Genomic DNA, 17668 nt, shown 5'->3' with positions numbered 1-17668 from the left:
GCATATAATGCCATACTTAGCACCTGACCCTTATACAGTCCTCATACGGGAAGTCTCTCATTAGATACAATTTTACAACACCTGTACCTGCTCTTTGCATACAGCTGCTCCCTATTTAAAATAAACTCCCTAATTTTCAGGTGCTCATTAATTTGCATACAGGTGCTCCCTAATTTGCATTCACCTGTTTTGTATAATATAAATATTTTACAATTGTTTCACAATTTTTGTTAGAGGGTTATATGTGAATTCTTTCTCGTGAAGTATTAGACAATAGGCTGAGATATCAGAGGTTGTTGGTTCATCTGTCTCAAATTCTATACGAAGCACAACAGATCCGGTTTGAATTACTTCTTTTTGACGAGAGCAGTCAATGTGTATAAGTGGAGCAATTGTTTTAAAGTCAATTGGATTAAATATGGGTTGGTTTAAGGTCATGTGATAATAACTCTCCTGGAAATTGGCAAACATTTCATATAGTTTGGCAAACCTATTAGTCTTAAAATCTAGTTGAAGATCTTATAGGGATACCTCTCAGAATTTAAAAACACTTTAATATTCTTTAAAGTGCAATGATCAAATTTACTCATATCTTTTGTTAATTTTGATTTTCTGTTATTTTGAAAAGCAACAACAATGTGTCGTGGAGTTTCTATTTTGGTACTAGTCCGCACTGACCATGTGTGACGTGTAGAGTTATTTAGGGCTGGATATTCAATCATTTGCCAACTTCGAAATTTAATAGGTAGTTCTTGGTTTGTATGTGAAATTTTGTTTAGTCGCAACTGTTCTCGAATACTAGGAGTTACATGTGGTACCTCCCAATATAATTTAGTAATGTCAATTTTTGGACGCTCAGTCTCATCTTCGCTTACTACTGCATCAATATCATCATTTGATCGAATAAGTATCAATTCTTGTTTCATGTTCATAATAATTTTTCTAAAATCTTCAAAGAATCCGGATAATAATCTTAAAGGTATACACACATTAAAGTTTCCATTTGAATCCACCAAAACATTGTTTTTAGGGACTTCACTATTATTTTCCATTCTACTCATTTTTGGAAACCAACCAGCATTTTCCAATAGCAAGCTTTGATTTTCGTTAAGGCTAAGATAGTTTTTAATACTTGATACTAATCCTACATCACGTACTGAGTCAATTATTACCCCATTTAATTCAAAACGTAGTTCACGAAACAAGTAAGCTATACTATTATTAATAAATTTTATTTTGGTTGGTATTTTATTGTCATGTGTGGCTAATTTGCCCTCAATATAGAGGAAACTATTTGCTGGAAACGTCAAACTATCCAAATCTTGTACTGAAATACGGATTTCATCATTGTATCCCAATTTTCCAGGAATGTATGGTTGATAAGTGTGGAACTGATAATCTTCAATAGTGTTATCATTAAAAGCTTGACCAGTAACGTGAAGAATTTCCATTATACCAAGACTTTAAATCCTAACGATTGAAGAAAGCGTTATTTGTTTAAAAGGTAATCTCCTTTTATATGATTTTGGTAGAGATGGAGTTATTTTTTTAGAAGGTAATCTCTTTATATATGTTTTTGGTTCGCGAGAAAAAACTAAAACCATTATATACGTTTTCTAAGATGTAGATTTACAGTAACCTCCTCCCCTCCAAAGTCAACAAGTTTACCTGCTTGGTTGATAATTTTTACTGTAAGGTTAGAGATTGTTTTAATACTCACTGGATAATACAAAATATTTTGGGGTACCTCAACTATTTTATACCCAGTTGGTACGGTTGGGAAGAACTGATGGATAATGTGAACTGGATTTCTGTTTAAATAGGATTCTGATGCTATGTTACAGTCAATACATAATGCGTTTGCACCCCAAATCTCCACTGGATTGTCTGAGATATGTATCTGGTTTGCTGCTAGTAGCCCTGATTTAAATCCAAATAATTTCCCAATAGAATTCGCGGGAAGAAATGAAATTTCTCTATTACTATTAATTATAACTTTGGAGGATGATAACTGTGGAGTAATTTCTATAGTCGCATCACTATCTCTCTTTTTCATGTTTTCTTTTATAAGTTTTGTAATATCATCTAATTCATAAGACCCCTTTGGTAATTTATAGGTATAAGTAACATTTCGTATATTTCAGAGAAAAATGTTATTGTTTTCATCGATATTTGGAATACTATTAAAACTATAAAAACTAGTTACCCCAATTTCGTAATCGAATTCATCTTCAAGGTAAATCGGAGGATTAAAACTATAACTCAGATTTGAAGCGTTCCCAGTAAGCGTAAAGTTGAAAGACATTGTTTTAAAACGTAAACAATCAATGTTTGCTATTTATAGTAGTTGTATAGAAAATCTAAGGAGTAATGACCACACCTGTATGAGTCGTTTTGGATTTTATCATAATTGTAATATATTTTTACATCGCCATTACTTAAAAAATACTTTATTACGCTTTTTGGAGGGGGTAAGTCTCCATAAGAATCAAAGTAAATTACGTTAGACTTAGATTTTGCATAAGCTACCCAGTGGGTTCCGACTCCTCGATTAGAATCTAAATTTATAACACCACACTCGTTTTTATGAATTTTTTTTGGCATATTATTTCTCATATACACACCTCTAAACAAAGGAAGAGCTTTACCATGCTTTATTATATCAGTACTTGTTAAAGCATGATGAGGAAGATTTAGTTTTTTGAATAAGGCTTCAAGTATAATCCATAGCCCTTATAAGGTCTTAGATATAATCCTTTGCCTTTCTGTTCCATGGCTAGATTATGGCGTTTTTGTTCTTCAAGACTAATTCGATTATCTTTCGCATCTCCAATGGTCTTGTAAATAGTAGTACCAAGGCCCCCAACAGCAGATATAGCACCGATTAGTGGGAGAAGTAGGGGAAGGAATCCACCTTTCTTTGGTGTTTTAATGATCCTTTTTTTCTTATTTATTCTTTTATGAAGAGAACCACCTTTTTTGCGTCTAAGACCCATTCCCAACTTACGTTTTCCTTTCATAGCTGTTGTAACAAACCAAGCAGCTGCCTTCTGTCCAAACGGTGTGTCTTTAGATTTTACAATATCCCAAGTTTTGTTTTCTAAAATCTGATCCGCCTTGTGTCTGGTTGATAAATCAGTACTTGTAGAGTATGCAATATCGTGGTGTTTACAAGTCTCGTCTAGTTTATTAATTCCCTTATCTCCCCGCTCTAATCTTTGTTGTAAACGAGTTCCTGGTCCACAATATGAATATCCTGGAAGATGGAGTTCTAATGGAAGCTTATTTATAATTTTGTTTAATAATCCACGCCCTTTTCTTTTTATATGCCCTTGAATCTTTTTTTTCATGGTGTCTCACTTATATATATAGTAGATGGGCTATATATACCCCAAAGTTTTAAAAACATTTTATTAATGAAGATTGAAAAGCAGAAACTCTCTCTTCCTATTTCTAACCATGATGAGGTTACAGAGGAACAACATGTAAAACATGGTTATCTTTTTGGTGGCAACAGAAGGTTTTTAGTTGTTGGACCAAGTGGTTGTGGCAAGACGAATGTATTATTGTCTTTAATTGAGCATCCAAATGGTCTAAGATTTGAGAATATATATTTATATTCCAAGTCGTTGTATCAACCAAAGTATGTATATTTGCGAAACTTGGTTGAGCCAATAAAAGAAATTGGCTTTGAAGGATATAATGATCCCAATAATGTACCATCTCCTGATGATATTAAAGAAAATTCAATAGTTATTTTTGATGATATTCCATCGTGTGATCAAAAAATTGTACAAAGGTATTTTTGTTATGGGAGACATAAAAATATAGATTGCTTTTATTTATGTCAAACATACAGTGCTATTCCAAAACAATTAATTAGAGATAATTCTAATTTACTTGTAGTTTTCCAACAAGACTTTACAAATTTAAAACATATTTTTGACGATCACGTTAATATAGACATGACTTTCCAACAATTTAAAGATTTGTGCTCAATCTGCTGGAAAGACAGATATGGATTTCTTGTCATTGACAAAGACTCTCCCAAATCAATGGGTCGATATCGATATGGGTTCGATAGGTATATAAGGCTTTAAACTAACATTCCTAGTACACAATGGATCCTAAAGTTACGCGAAAACTGCTTTTATCACGACAAGCGTTGAAGAAGAAGTATCGTAGTTTAAAACATGACATAGCTCAGTCTCAATCTGCTTTAGAAAAAAATTATAAACCTATTACACAACCACTTAATGAACTTTTACATAAACTGGAAACTGTTCCGTCTATTAAACAAGAACCACAATATTCGTTTGATAAACCAATCAAGTTGAGTACACCAAAAGACTACAAAATGCGAAAATCCAATTATCGCTTAGCATTTTCTTCTCCAAATACGAGTGTACTTCCTGGGGGATCAAAAACACCTACCAACTTTGGTGATGAATCTATTATTCCAAGGGAAAGACAACCAGAAGAAACTTTTGAGTCAGAAGGACAAACTAATACCACGGATGAGGATATTAATCGGTATTTTGAGGATACGCTTAGAGAATTTAATCAAATGATTACAAATCCAGATATAATGAATCAATTTTATGAGAATTATACATCACCTTTACCAAAGAAATATATTAAAGCTAACATTGAAGACACAAAAGGTAATTTTGACCATGATTTAGGAGTTTACCATGATTTGGAAACTGAAAAATTTTCTATTGGAAATTCTCTAATTGATTTTGATGGCGCGGATCTTATTATCAATAATATAAGATACAAGGGAACTCCAGGGCTCTACGAGCTTTTATTTAAAACGAATCCAGTATCGTTTAAAAAAACAGATGTTAATGAATATGTTGATATTTTACGTAGAACAAATGCGATATATAGAAACAATAATCCTGACTTACCTATAAAAAGTATTCCGTCAAAAATAAAGGATAAATATAATTTTATTATTAAACCAGCTTTGGAAACGAGACCACAACCATCTAGAGTTCGTTTAAGTTCACTTCCTGGAAATTTAGCGCAGGGACCTGTTACCCGAAATTTAGCTAAACATTATAAAAAAAGGGGTGGTGCACTTTTCAGAAAATATAGTGGGAAGCCATTAGAGTATAAATACTTTGATAATTTTAATGAAATAATAGATAGATTAAGGTTATTAATCACATCACAAGCTGCGGGAAACGACGGACACGTGAATGAAATTATATCTATAATTGAAGAACTTCGAGAAGGTGGAATAATACAATAATGCCAATAAATCGTTTCGGAACTCACTTTTTATCCGAGTCAAAAACTTGTAGTGATGACATTTCGGTACCCTTATATTTTACAGCTAATCCAGAAACTTTTTTTAGCAAATGTTTTTATCGTATAAGAGGACATGAAAATTTAAAAATTAATAAAAATTATTATATTTTGGAAAACATGGAGACCACTTTTCCATTTCCGTTTAGTTGTAAAATTGAATCCGTTTTGAAAGTACTTTATTTCGATGGCTTTGTTAAAATTAATCCTAAAACATATAAATTGAATGAATTGGTTGGCGTTCAAATAAAAAAGGGAGATACAATTCAATTCAAGTTAACTAATTTACCTTTAATAATTGTAGACTTTATTCTCCAGTGTCCTTTAGAAAAAGATATATAAACACGAAAGTGTAGATATAATTATCAAAATGCCTGTAAGTAAATTTGGTAACCATTTTTTAAAATCATGTAAAAATTTATCAAGACCGAGTAAACTATATTTTGTTTGCGACGCTTCTACATTTTACAGTAAATTCGTTTTAACACTAAGAGGAGAAAAAAAATTAAATTTGAATTTTGAATGTTTTTGAACAGCTTATGTCTTCTCCGTAAATGGAAAAATAGAGAGCATACAACATTATGCATTTGACGCTCCAGTAATATTAAATTCTGTACAGTATAAATACCATGAATTAATAGGTAAAACTTTTCAGAAAGGTGATAAGATTTCATTTCAATTAGGCACTCATCCCAACGTATTGGTGCATATAACTATCCAATGTCCTTTAGAAAAAAATGTCTAAAAGTCAAGTAATTGAAGAGATACATAGACCAGCGAGAAAAAATTATAGAAGAAGACATGTAATCATAAAAGGGTTAAATGATTTGGTTCAAGCAGATTTAGCCGTAATGATTCCTTATGCCAAAGTGAATAAGGGATACCAATATATTCTTGTTGTTATAAATGCATTTAGCAAATTTGTGTGGGCAGAACCTGTTAAACGAAAAACGGGAATTGAGATAACAAAAGCAATGGAAAAATTTTTGAATAAAATGAAAACATTTCCAAAAAACCTTCAAACAGATTTGGGAACTGAATTTTACAATTCCAATTTTAACTCTCTTATGAAATCACACAATATTAACCACTATAGTACATTTTCCAATCTAAAGGCAAGTATCGCGGAAAGAGTAATAAGAACCATAAAATCAATGTTGTGGAAGCAGTTTAGTTTACAAGGGTCTTATAAATGGGTAACCAATCTTTCTGATATTGTAAAAAAATACAATAATACTAAACATTTAACTACAGGTTTCGCACCTAGCCAAGTCAATGAAAAAAATGCTGGGAATATAACTGCCTATAATTACCTTAAAACCATTGATCACAGGAAACATAAATTAAAAGTTGGTGATTACGTCCGAATTTCAAAACATAGGAGTTTGTTTACTAAGGGTTATTTGCCCAACTGGACAAATGAGATTTTTAGAATAAGAAAAGTTAAGCAAACCAATCCAGTAACTTATTTGTTGGAAGATTCACGAAAAGAAGAAATTCAAGGTGCTTTTTACAGTGAAGAATTACAAAAAACCCGGTTTCCTGATATTTATTTAGTGGAGAAGGTGTTGAGGAGGAAAGGCAACAAGGTATATGTAAAATGGATGGGAATGAATAGTTCTCATAATTCTTGGATTAACAAAAATAATGTAATAAATTAAAACAATGTAATAAATTAAAATATATTTTTTAAAAATGTTTTTTATTTTTGTTCTATATATTACAAAGTTCCTTATCAAAATTTGTCCTAATATTAGTGAAACAAATAAAAAAACTTTTTATGATTATATTTTATTTCTGTCTTATATCTAGTACAGGATTAATAATTTTAGCAGTTTCATCTATCCTACGTCGGAACCTCATTCTGTCAGCAACCATGAATTCCCAGTATCTGGTTCTGCATGGACAATTGGCTTCAACGTAGTGAATACGAACATTTTCGTTAAATTTGACCATTGAATAGTCCAGGGTATCTATAGAGTAACTCTAAAGCTATACCATAAGTCGTCTTATTTATATTCTTAATGGACTCCATAATCTTAAGCCCGGATTCAATCGGGTTGTTGGAATCCACCCCCAGCTTTAATATTTCTAAGGAGTTGGTAAATTCTTCCTTCTTTAGGGTTTCTAAATGGTAATTAAGAAGCGGTAGTATTTTCCATATTGATGTTATTGAATTAGCACCCAACATGATCTGTGAATCACCTTTGATAATTTTTACAACTAACATGCATGGAAGCTGCATGAATTCTAGCAGAAAATCTCCATCTTTAATTGGTTGTTGGTGATTTCCCGCCATAAAATTATCGATCACATTTTTATGGGATAAAAATTTGATCCAATCGGTTTGACTGAATAAGACACAATCATGTTTGTATCCACTGATAATAACACTTGGTTCAAAGTTAAATTCGTGGGCTAAACAGATGGACACATATTTGGTATTTGATGGGTTTAAGTAAAATCGACGTTCACTTAAAAACACGTTAGACATCTGCACTTTACCACTCATTGTTAAAAACTAAATAACACACACAATACAAGACTTCTTATACCCCTTTACATGTGTTCACATATCTAGGGTGGGAGGTGTACGCAAATTAGCGAGCACATGCAAAGCTGTATGCAAATTAGCAGCACCTGTGTGCAAATTATGGACAGGTGTATGCAAATTAGGGAGCACAGTCAAATTAGGGACAGCTGTATGCAAATTAGGGAACACATTCAAATTAGGGCAGGTGTATGCAAATTAGGGAGCACATTCAAATTAGGGACAGGTGTATGCAAATTAGGGCAGGTGTATGCAAATTAGGGAGCACATTCAAATTAGGGACAGGTGTATGCAAATTAGGGAGCACATTCAAATTAGGGACAGGTGTATGCAAATTAGGGACAGCTGTATGCAAATTAGGGCAGGTGTATGCAAATTAGGGACAGCTGTATGCAAATTAGGGCAGGTGTATGCAGGTGCTCCGTGCTCCTCTGCTCCTACGCTATTTCCTCCCTACTGCCCTGCCTGTCGTAAGACGCGACTAATGGCTAGGAGTCGAGAGGTGAAGAGTGTATGTGTCTGTGTGTGTGTGTTTGCGTCCGTTAGGCTTGCAGAGATAAAAATACGGCCGTGGCAAGAAGGCCCTGTGTCGTAAGAGGCGACTAATGGTAAAAGTCGAGAGGTGAAGATTGTATGTGTGTGTGTGTGTGTCCGTTAGGCTTGCAGAGATAAGAATACGGCCGTGCCTGTATGTGTGTGTGTCCGTTCGGATCGCAGAGATAAGAATACGGCCGTAGCAAGAAGGTCTTGCCTGTCGTAAGGGGCGACTAATGGGTAGGAGTCAAGAGGTGAAGAGTGTATTTGTGTGTGTGTGTGTGTGTGTGCGGGTGTGCGTGTGTGTGTGTGCGTGTGTGCGTGCGTGTGTAAGTGTGTGTGTGTCTTCGTTCAGATCGCAGAGATAAGAATACGGCCGAGTCAAGACGACCCTGCCTGTCGTACGGGGCGTCTAATTGTTAGGAGTCGAAAGGTGAAGAGTGTATGTAAGTGTGTGCGTGTGTGCGTGTGTGTGTGTATGTCTGTGTGCGTGTGTGCGTGCGTGTGTGTGAGTGTGTGTGTGTGTACGTTCGGCTCGCGGAGATAAGAACACGGCCGTGGCAAGAAGGCCCTGCCTGTCGTAAGAGGCGACTAATGGGTACGAGTCGAGAGGTGAAGAGTGTATGTGTGTGTGCCTGTGTACGTGTGTGTGCGTGACTGTGTGTGTGTATGTATGTGTGTGTCTTTTCGGCTCGCAGAGATAAGAATACGGCCGAGGCAAGAACGCCATGCCTATCGTAAGAGGCGACTAATGGGTAGGAGTCGAGAGGTGAATACTGTATTTGTGTGTGTGTATGTGTGCGTGTGTGCGTGTGTCTGTGTGTGCGTGTGTGTGTGTCAGTTTGGCTCGCAAAGATAAAAACACGGCCGTGGCAAGATGGCTTGGCCTTTCGTAAGAGGCGACTAATGGGTAGGAGTCGAGAGGTGAAGAGTGTATTTGTGTAAGTGTGTGTGTATGTGTGTGTGTTCGTTCGGCTTGCAGTGATAAGAATACAGCCGAGGCAAGAAGGCCCTGCCTGTCGTAAGAGACGATTAATGGGTAGGAGTCGAGAGGTGAAGAGTGTATGTGTGTGTGTGCGGGTGTGCGTGTGTGCGTGTGTGTGTGCGTGAGTGTGTGTGTATGTGTGTGTGTATCTCTTCGGCTCGTAGAGATAAGAATACGGCCATGGCAAGAAGGCCATGCCTGTCGTAAGAGGCGACTAATGGGTAGGAGTCGAGAGGTGAAGAGTTTATGTGTGTGTGTGTGCGTGTGTGCGTGTGTGTGAGTGTGTGAGTGTGTGTGTGTGTCAGTTCAGCTCGCAGAGATAAGAACACGGCCGTGGCAAGAAGGCCATGCCTGCTGTAAGGAGCGACTAATGGGTAGGAGTAGATAGGTGAAAAGTGTAGGTGTGTGTGTGAGTGTGTGTGTGTCTGTTCGACTCGCAGAGATAAGAACACGGCCGTGCCAAGAAGGCCCTGCCTGTCGTATAAGGCGACTAATGGGTAGGAGTAGAGAGATGAAGAGTGATTGTGTGCGTGTGTGTGCGTGTGTGTGCGTGTGTGTGCGTGAGTGTGTGTGTGTGTATGTGTGTGTGTGTCCCTTCGGCTCGCAGAGATAAGAATACGGCCGAGGCAAGAAGGCCCTGCCTGTCGTAATGGGCGACTAATAGGTAGGAGTTGAGAGGTGAAGAGTGTATTTGTGTGTGTGTGTGCGGGTGTGCGTGTGTGTGTTCGTGTGTGCGTGCGTGTGTGAGTGTGTGTGTGTCTGTTCGGCTCGCAGAGATAAGAACACGGCCGTGCCAAGAAGGCCCTTCCTGTCGTAAGAGGCGACTAATGGGTACGAGTCGAGAGGTGAAGAGTGTATGTGTATGTGCGTGTGCGTGTGTGTGTGCGTGTGAGCGTGTGTGTGAGTGTGTGTGTGTGTGTCCGTTCGGCTCGCAGAGATGAGAACATGGCCCAGGCAAGAACGCCATGCCTATCGTAAGTCGCGACTAATGGGTAGGAGTCGAGAGGTGAAGAGTGTATGTGTGTGTGTGTGCGTGTGTGGGTGTGTGCGTGTGTGTGTGCGTGATTGTGTGTGTATGTGTGTTTGTGTATCTCTTCGGCTCGCAGAGATAAGAATACGGCCGTGGCAAGAAGGTCTTGCCTGTCGTAAGAGGCGGCTAATGGGCAGGAGTCGAGAGGTGAAGAGTGTATGTGTGTGCGTGTGTGCGTTTGTATGTGTGTGTCTATTCGGCTTGCAGAGATAAGAATGCGGCCGAGGCAAAAAGTCCCTGACTGTCGTAAGGGGCGACTAATAGGTAGGAGTTGAGAGATGAAGAGTGTATTTTTGTGTGTGTGCGGGTGTGTGTGAGTGTGCGCGTGTGCGTGCGTGTGTGTGTGAGTGTGTGTGTGTGTCCGTTCGGCTCGCAGAGATAAGAATACGGCCGTAGCAAGAAGGTCCTGATTGGCGTAAGAGACGATTAGTGGGTAGCAGTCGAGAGGTGAAGAGTGTATGTGTGTGTGTGTGCGCGTGTGTGCGTGTGTGTGTGCGTGAGTGTGTGTGTGTGAGTGTGTGTGTGTGTGTCCGTTCGGCTCGCAGAGATAAGAACACGGCCGTGGCAAAAAGGTCTTCCCTGTCGTAAGAGGCGGCTAATAGGTAGAAGTCGAGAGGTGAGGAGTTTATGTGTGTGTGCGTGTGTGCGTGTGTGCGTGTGTGTGTGTGTCTGTTCGGCTCGAAGAGATAAGAATACGGCCGTGGCAAGAAGGTCCTGCCTGTCGTCAGAGGCGACTAATGTGTAGGAGTCGAGAGGTGAAGAGTGTGTGTGTCCGTTCGATTTGCAAAGATAAGAATACGGCCGTGGCCAGAAGGTCCTGCCTGTCGTAAGAGGCGACTAATGGGTAGGAGTCGGAAGGTGAAGAGTGTATGTGTGTGTGTGCGTGTGTGCGTGTGTGTGTGCGTGTGTGTGTGTGTTCGTGATTGTGTGTGTATGCGTGTTTGTGTGTCTCTTCGGGTCGCAGAGATAAAAATACGGCCGTAACAAGAAGGTCTTGCGTGTCGTAAGAGGCGGCTAATGGGTAGGAGTCGAGAGGTGAAGAGTTTATGTGTGTGTGCGTGTGTGCGTGTGTGTGTGTCTGTTCGGCTCGCAGAGATAAGAATACGGCCGAGGCAAAAAGGCTCTGACTGTCGTAAGCGGCGACTAATAGGTAGGAGTTGAGAGATGAAGAGTGTATTTGTGTGTGTGTGGGCGGGTGTGTGTGTGTGCGCGTGTGTGTGCGTGAGTGTGTGTGTGTGTGTGAGTGTGTGTCTCCGTTCGGCTCGCAGAGGTCAGAATACGGCCGTGGCAAGAAGGTCCTGCCTGTCGTAAGAGGCGACTAATGGGTAGGAGTCGAGAGGTGAAGAGTGTATGTGTGAGAGTGTGTGTGTATGTGTGTGTGTCCGTTCTATTTGCAAAGATAAGAATACGGCCGTGGCCAGAAGGTCCTGCCTGTCTTAAGAGGCGACTAATGGGTAGGAGTCGATAGGTGAGAAGTGTACGTGTGTGCGTGTGTGAGTGTGTGTATGCGTGTGTGCGTGCGTGTGTGTGTGAGTGTGTGTGTGTCCGTTCGGCTCGCAGAGATAAGAATACGGCCGTGGCCAGAAGGTCCTGCCTGTCGTAAGAGGCGACTAATGGGTAGGAGTCGGGAGGTGAAGAGTGTATGTGTGTGTGTGCGTGTGTGCGTGTGTGTGCGTGTGTGTGCGTGAGTGTGTGTGTGTGTGTGAGTGTGTGTCTCCGTTCGGCTCGCAGAGGTCAGAATACGGCCGTGGCAAGAAGGTCCTGCCTGTCGTAAGAGGCGACTAATGGGTAGGAGTCGAGAGGTGAAGAGTGTATGTGTGAGAGTGTGTGTGTATGTGTGTGTGTCCGTTCTATTTGCAAAGATAAGAATACGGCCGTGGCCAGAAGGTCCTGCCTGTCTTAAGAGGCGACTAATGGGTAGGAGTCGATAGGTGAGAAGTGTACGTGTGTGTGCGTGTGTGAGTGTGTGTATGCGTGTGTGCGTGCGTGTGTGTGTGAGTGTGTGTGTGTCCGTTCGGCTCGCAGAGATAAGAATACGGCAGTGGCAAGAAGGCCATGCCTGCTGTAAGGAGCGACTAATGGGTAGAAGTCGAGAGGTGAAGAGTGTATCTGTGTGTGTGTGCGTGTGTGCGTGTGTGTGTGCGTGATTGTGTGTGTATGTGTGTTTGTGTATCTATTCGGGTCGCAGAGATAAGAATACGGCCGTGGCAAAAAGGTCTTGCGTGTCGTAAGAGGCGGCTAATGGGTAGGAGTCGAGAAGTGAAGAGTGTATGTGTGAGATTGTGTGTGTGTATGTGTGTGTGTCCGTTCGGCTTGCAGAGATAAGAATACGGCCGGGGCAAGAAGGCCCTGCCTGTCGTAAGGGGCGACTAATGGGTAGGACTCGAGAGATGAAGAGTGTATATGTGTTTGTGTATGTGTGTGTCCGTTCGGCTTGCAGAGATAAGAATACAACTGAGGTAAGAAGGCCCTGCCTGTCGTAAGGGGCGACTAATGGGTAGGAGTCGAGAGGTGAAGAGTGTATGTGTGTGAGTGTGTGTGTGTATGTGTGTGTGTCCGTTCGGCTTGCAGAGATAAGAATACGGCCGAGGCAAGAAGGCCCTGCTGTAACAGTCGTTACTTTTATTACAATTTGTATTTAAATAATAAACAATTTATATGAAAATAATTTCAGAGATGTAGTATGGGTTGCCTAACTTTAAGTGTTCATTTGCCCATTAAGTGTGTATTGTTAATAATTTAAGTTGTCACTCTGTTCTAATTTGGTACCATTGCGGACCAGAGAGATGACAGGAGATTAGGGGGGAGTGGAAACTGGCTTTAGGTTAACTTGGTTAACAAACTAGGAATTACTTTTCACTTTTGATCTAGAGTTTGAAGTGGTACAAGGTGGCAGTTAGCGAAAGAAAATCCAATTAATGCATAGAATTTCCTTCACTTCAAGAAGTTAAATATTCCAAGTAGAACCATAATAATTTAATTGACGGTGTTTTCGCAAACTCGGGAAGGTGAAGTGAGATTTCTAGCACGGAATTAAGTAGCTATCTGGTAAATAATAATTTTTTATATTATAAACATTAGAGTATTTTATCTATATCCTATTATTCAGATTCATTATTTCATATTTTAATATAGTATTTTGTCCAAGGCCATTATATTTTTACTCTATGTGAAGCAAGGTCACGCTACATCCGATTGGATGGGTTTTTTTTATCTACCATAATTATCTTTTTGCTCCGGTTTCTTATGCTGAAAGAAACTTTCCTCACTTCTTCTTTGATTTCTTTTTATCAATATTGAGATTAGAAGTAACGGGGAATTGTTTTCAGCCACCTACCATGGAATTATAAATTTCCCTCAGAACATCCGAGGGAGAGTACCACTTCAACTCTATTAGAATCAGGGTCATTGGGACAAGCCACAGGGAGTATTATCTACTCCACCCTCATTTTTTCTCCAGCCTGCACCTAGAGGTAGGGCAGGACAGTCATCATCGGAACTGAGCCAATTAGCACCAGCTCCGTGCTAATTTCGGACCTCAAGGAGGACTTCGCTGGGACACCGAAACCATTCGGGAGTATCCTTCCAGACAGCTGTAGGAGGACAGTTGGTTTTTGATTCAGAACTATATATATATATCTTGTTTCACCAGTTCTAGTTTTTTTTTTTATAACATATATATATATATTAATTAAAATAACTCCCCTTGGTGTAAGGTATCGGTAAGTTTGAGCTCAAATTCTACCCAGAGATTATCTTCCATTGTTTTTTTGTATTAACCATTTATTTCATTATTAACTTTAATTATTTTATTATTTGTTTATTTAACTAATTTTTTATATTTCATCTTGCGTTATTAACTCCGGTTATTATCCCTTCAGGATAATATACCGTTTCAATTGTTTAACTTGGCTTGTTCCCATTTATATATATATTTTTGTTTGTATGTGCATTTAGAGTTGTTTAACAATATTGTTGGTCATATTGTAGGTAAGTTTGATATATTTACTTGGCTATACGTTCTTCCAACATTAGCATTATTTTGTTTAAGGTTGTTTTTTAACCTAGATGTAGGTTGTACACTCTATATCAGAGTTATTCTGTCTAGTTTTCAACTTTTTATTATAGTTGTTTTCAACATTATTTTTTTTTAAAATATTATATTGTGAAATTTTCATATACTTTTTGGTAACTTAGAGATTGTCAAAATCTAAGAAGTTATATTTAATAAACTTGAATTTGTTTTGCATATAATTTTTTTTTATTAATATTTCCTTACCTTTTTACATTTACAGCATTTTTGTTTATTACATCAACTTTAATTAATATTAGCAGTATACGATACCTGGAAGAGTGACCGTTACTCTTTTTAGAGTAGTATCCCTCTTCTGGCGCCCTCAATTTGTTTTCTTTGTTAATTTTCATTATATCTATTCATTTTTCTTATCTTCTTTTCTATCTATCATACATATTTTCCTGATTTACTGTCTTTAAAAGGCATGCAAATTGGCCGTATCCATCCTTGAGTTTCTAGTGGTCATTCTCTTGCCTACATTGCTAGCCTAGCCACATTCCGTTCAATATTTTTTTTTCATACTTCTTTACTTAATTGTTATCTATTTTATCCCATATATATAGACCACTCTTCTTATACCTCTCTCCTCCTACACACCCCAGTATTTTGCTACATTGGCGCCCAACGTGGGGCCTTTTCCAAGTTTTTGGTTTTAAGACAGTAGCTTTTAGCTGATTTTTTTTTTCTCTTACTTGAGTTTTTGTATTTTTGCTTTTTCTTTTTTTTACTCATTATTGCTGATTTATTCTATCTTTAAATTTTTTATTAATACTAAACAGGTATACTTATGCTGCTGTATTGATTTATTAGTTTATTTATTAGATTTATTAGTTATTAATATTTTGAGACCTCAGTGATAGGTTATAGTAGTACAACTTACATTCTAGGTTGAATTTTGTATTTTTATTGAGAACTTATATTTACTTACTTACCTACATATACTTATATCGTATATTATATAAACTTTTATTCCTACAGCCAACAGTATTATACTTATAGGTACTATTAATTGTTGCATATATATTAATATTTGGTTTAGAATAGTTATAATTTACATATAACTAGAAATTATTTTGAGTATTTTAGTAAGATAACTAAGGTATTTATTTGATTATATATATATATATTATTTTTGCTGGCTATTTTGATCTTGGTGGTGTGTTGCTAATAATTTGTCCACATTTTTTTTTTTCAACTTAGGTATAATTAATAATTAGTATTCCATATTTCTGATCTTGGTATCACTTTGTCATATTTTTCCTCTCATCATGTGTGCTTTCAAAGTTGAGCATCTTTTGGTAAATGAATTGGATTACGAATTGAATGTTAGGGGTATAACGCCTGCAGAGTCGGCAAAGGTTGAAGACAAACGCAAGCTTTTGCGTGGAGATTTAAAGCAGAAACAGGACAACAGGAGTTTTACTCAGATTTCTGCTACATACATCCCTTTCGATGACCAACAGAAAGGAATATCCGAAACCTTAGATGATTTGTCGACGAGAATAGGAGATTTCAGGGGAACTGTACAAGATAACTTGTATGCGCGACTAACTTCTCGTTTAGCTCACATTTCTGGCCGCGTACATTTGTTACATTGCACTACTGAAGAGCAGGAATCTTTTAAAAAGACTGTTTCTCTGAGAATACTTACATTGGAGGGTGAACTTGATTCTAGAGTTAATTACATTGTTACATCTACTCCTAATGCTCCAGTCAATGTAGTTCCTAGCTTCTCATACTCCAAACCTGTGCAAGTACACAAATGGGGTGTTTCATTTTCTGGTGAAAAACAGCACACTGATGTGATGTCATTTATAGAAAGGGTTGAATGTCTTCGTGTTTCTAGAGGTGTCTCTGAAGAGGATTTGTTTGCTGCTTCTGCTGAACTGTTCACCGGTACAGCTTTTACATGGTTCATGAATAATAGAGGTAGTTTTTCTTGTTGGTCTGATCTGGTACACAAGTTGAAGTCAGATTTTCTTCCTTACTCATTCCAGGATGATCTATTGGACCAAATCAAAAACCATAAGCAGAAACCTGGAGAATCTGTCACCATGTTCATTAACACTATTTTGGGCATGTGTAGCCGTTTGGAGACTTCTTTATCAGATTCTGCTAAGATAAAAATTATTCTTAAATGTCTGTTACCTTTTTACCATCAACAGCTAGCTCTTATGGACATCCAAACTATTGATGACCTTACTGTAAAGTGTAAACGTTTAGAGGAAACGTTATCCTGGTCCTCTCAGTCTTCATCCACATCTCGACCTTCTTCTAATTTTTCTTCTCAGCCAAACTCTTTTAGTCATCGTTCTTGGCACAATAAGGGCCCTGAACGTAATGTGTCAGTTGTAAGTTCTATCGTCTGCTAGAATTGTCGTCAGTCTGGTCATTCGTTTGTTGAATGTTCGATCCCTCGCACTCGTATTTTCTGCCATGGTTGTGGTAGGGAAAACACTCTAAAGAGAAATTGTTTTAAGTGTTCGGGAAACGAATTGTCGGAGGTCCGTCCCCTGAGCGTTTCTCCGTCCACCATACAATCAGGGAATCAAACCCAAACTTCAAACGAGACCGCTGGTCCAAGCACATCCAGCAACCCAAACCCATCTCCGAGTCGGAAAGGGAAAGGGGTAACTTTCAAAAAAACAAAGCACACCACAGGACAAAATCAGTCCCGAAATTAACTACAAATCATGAAACGTTGAATCCGCCTGTTTTAAGTGATCACAGATGGTCAACTACCAATTCTTCTTTACCCAGTAGCGTTAAACACAATTCTAATGATTACAGTAGTGAAATAGTTCCATTATCAGTATCAACTTCTAGGTTTGTTGATGATGATGATATGTCTATGGTTGTACCATATAATATTTATAACCAATCAAATACTTTAGATTTAGATTTAAATTCTTTACTAGTTAGGAAGGTTAATGATAATAGACCTTATTTACCCATTAAGATTTTAGGACAAGCATGCTTAGCGTTGTTAGATAGTGGCTCTAATATTTCATTGATAGGTGCACATTCGTTACATCTTTTGAAAAATGCTACTTCTTCCATTATGCCCATTTCATCTTTGCAGGTATCTACTGCAGATGGTACAGTTCAGTCTATTACAGGCAAACTTCAAACTGAAATCACTGTTGCAAATATATGTAGAGAAATCACATTTTATGT

The 17668-nt window shown here is 38.0% G+C and overlaps 1 protein-coding gene across 1 annotated transcript; it reads right to left on the bottom strand.

Moving 5' to 3' along the window:
- Positions 1–506: 506 nt before the first annotated feature.
- Positions 507–1451, bottom strand: LOC140431350 (uncharacterized). The gene has a single exon (XM_072519287.1). It carries the CDS (start codon positions 1449–1451, stop codon positions 507–509), a length of 945 nt encoding a protein of 314 aa, XP_072375388.1.
- Between the last annotated feature and the right edge of the window lie 16217 nt (positions 1452–17668).

Source organism: Diabrotica undecimpunctata, unplaced genomic scaffold (genome assembly GCF_040954645.1).
Source record: "Diabrotica undecimpunctata isolate CICGRU unplaced genomic scaffold, icDiaUnde3 ctg00000612.1, whole genome shotgun sequence".
NCBI classification, from domain to species: Eukaryota; Metazoa; Arthropoda; class Insecta; order Coleoptera; family Chrysomelidae; genus Diabrotica; species Diabrotica undecimpunctata.
The sequence above is the reverse complement of the archived record's forward strand: the minus strand, read 5'-3'. Positions and strand labels throughout refer to the sequence as shown.

Bases quoted from the DNA above. Each gene is read 5' to 3' on its own strand.
- LOC140431350 (XM_072519287.1), bottom strand. From the start codon at position 1,451: ATGGAAATTCTTCACGTTACTGGTCAAGCTTTTAATGATAACACTATT.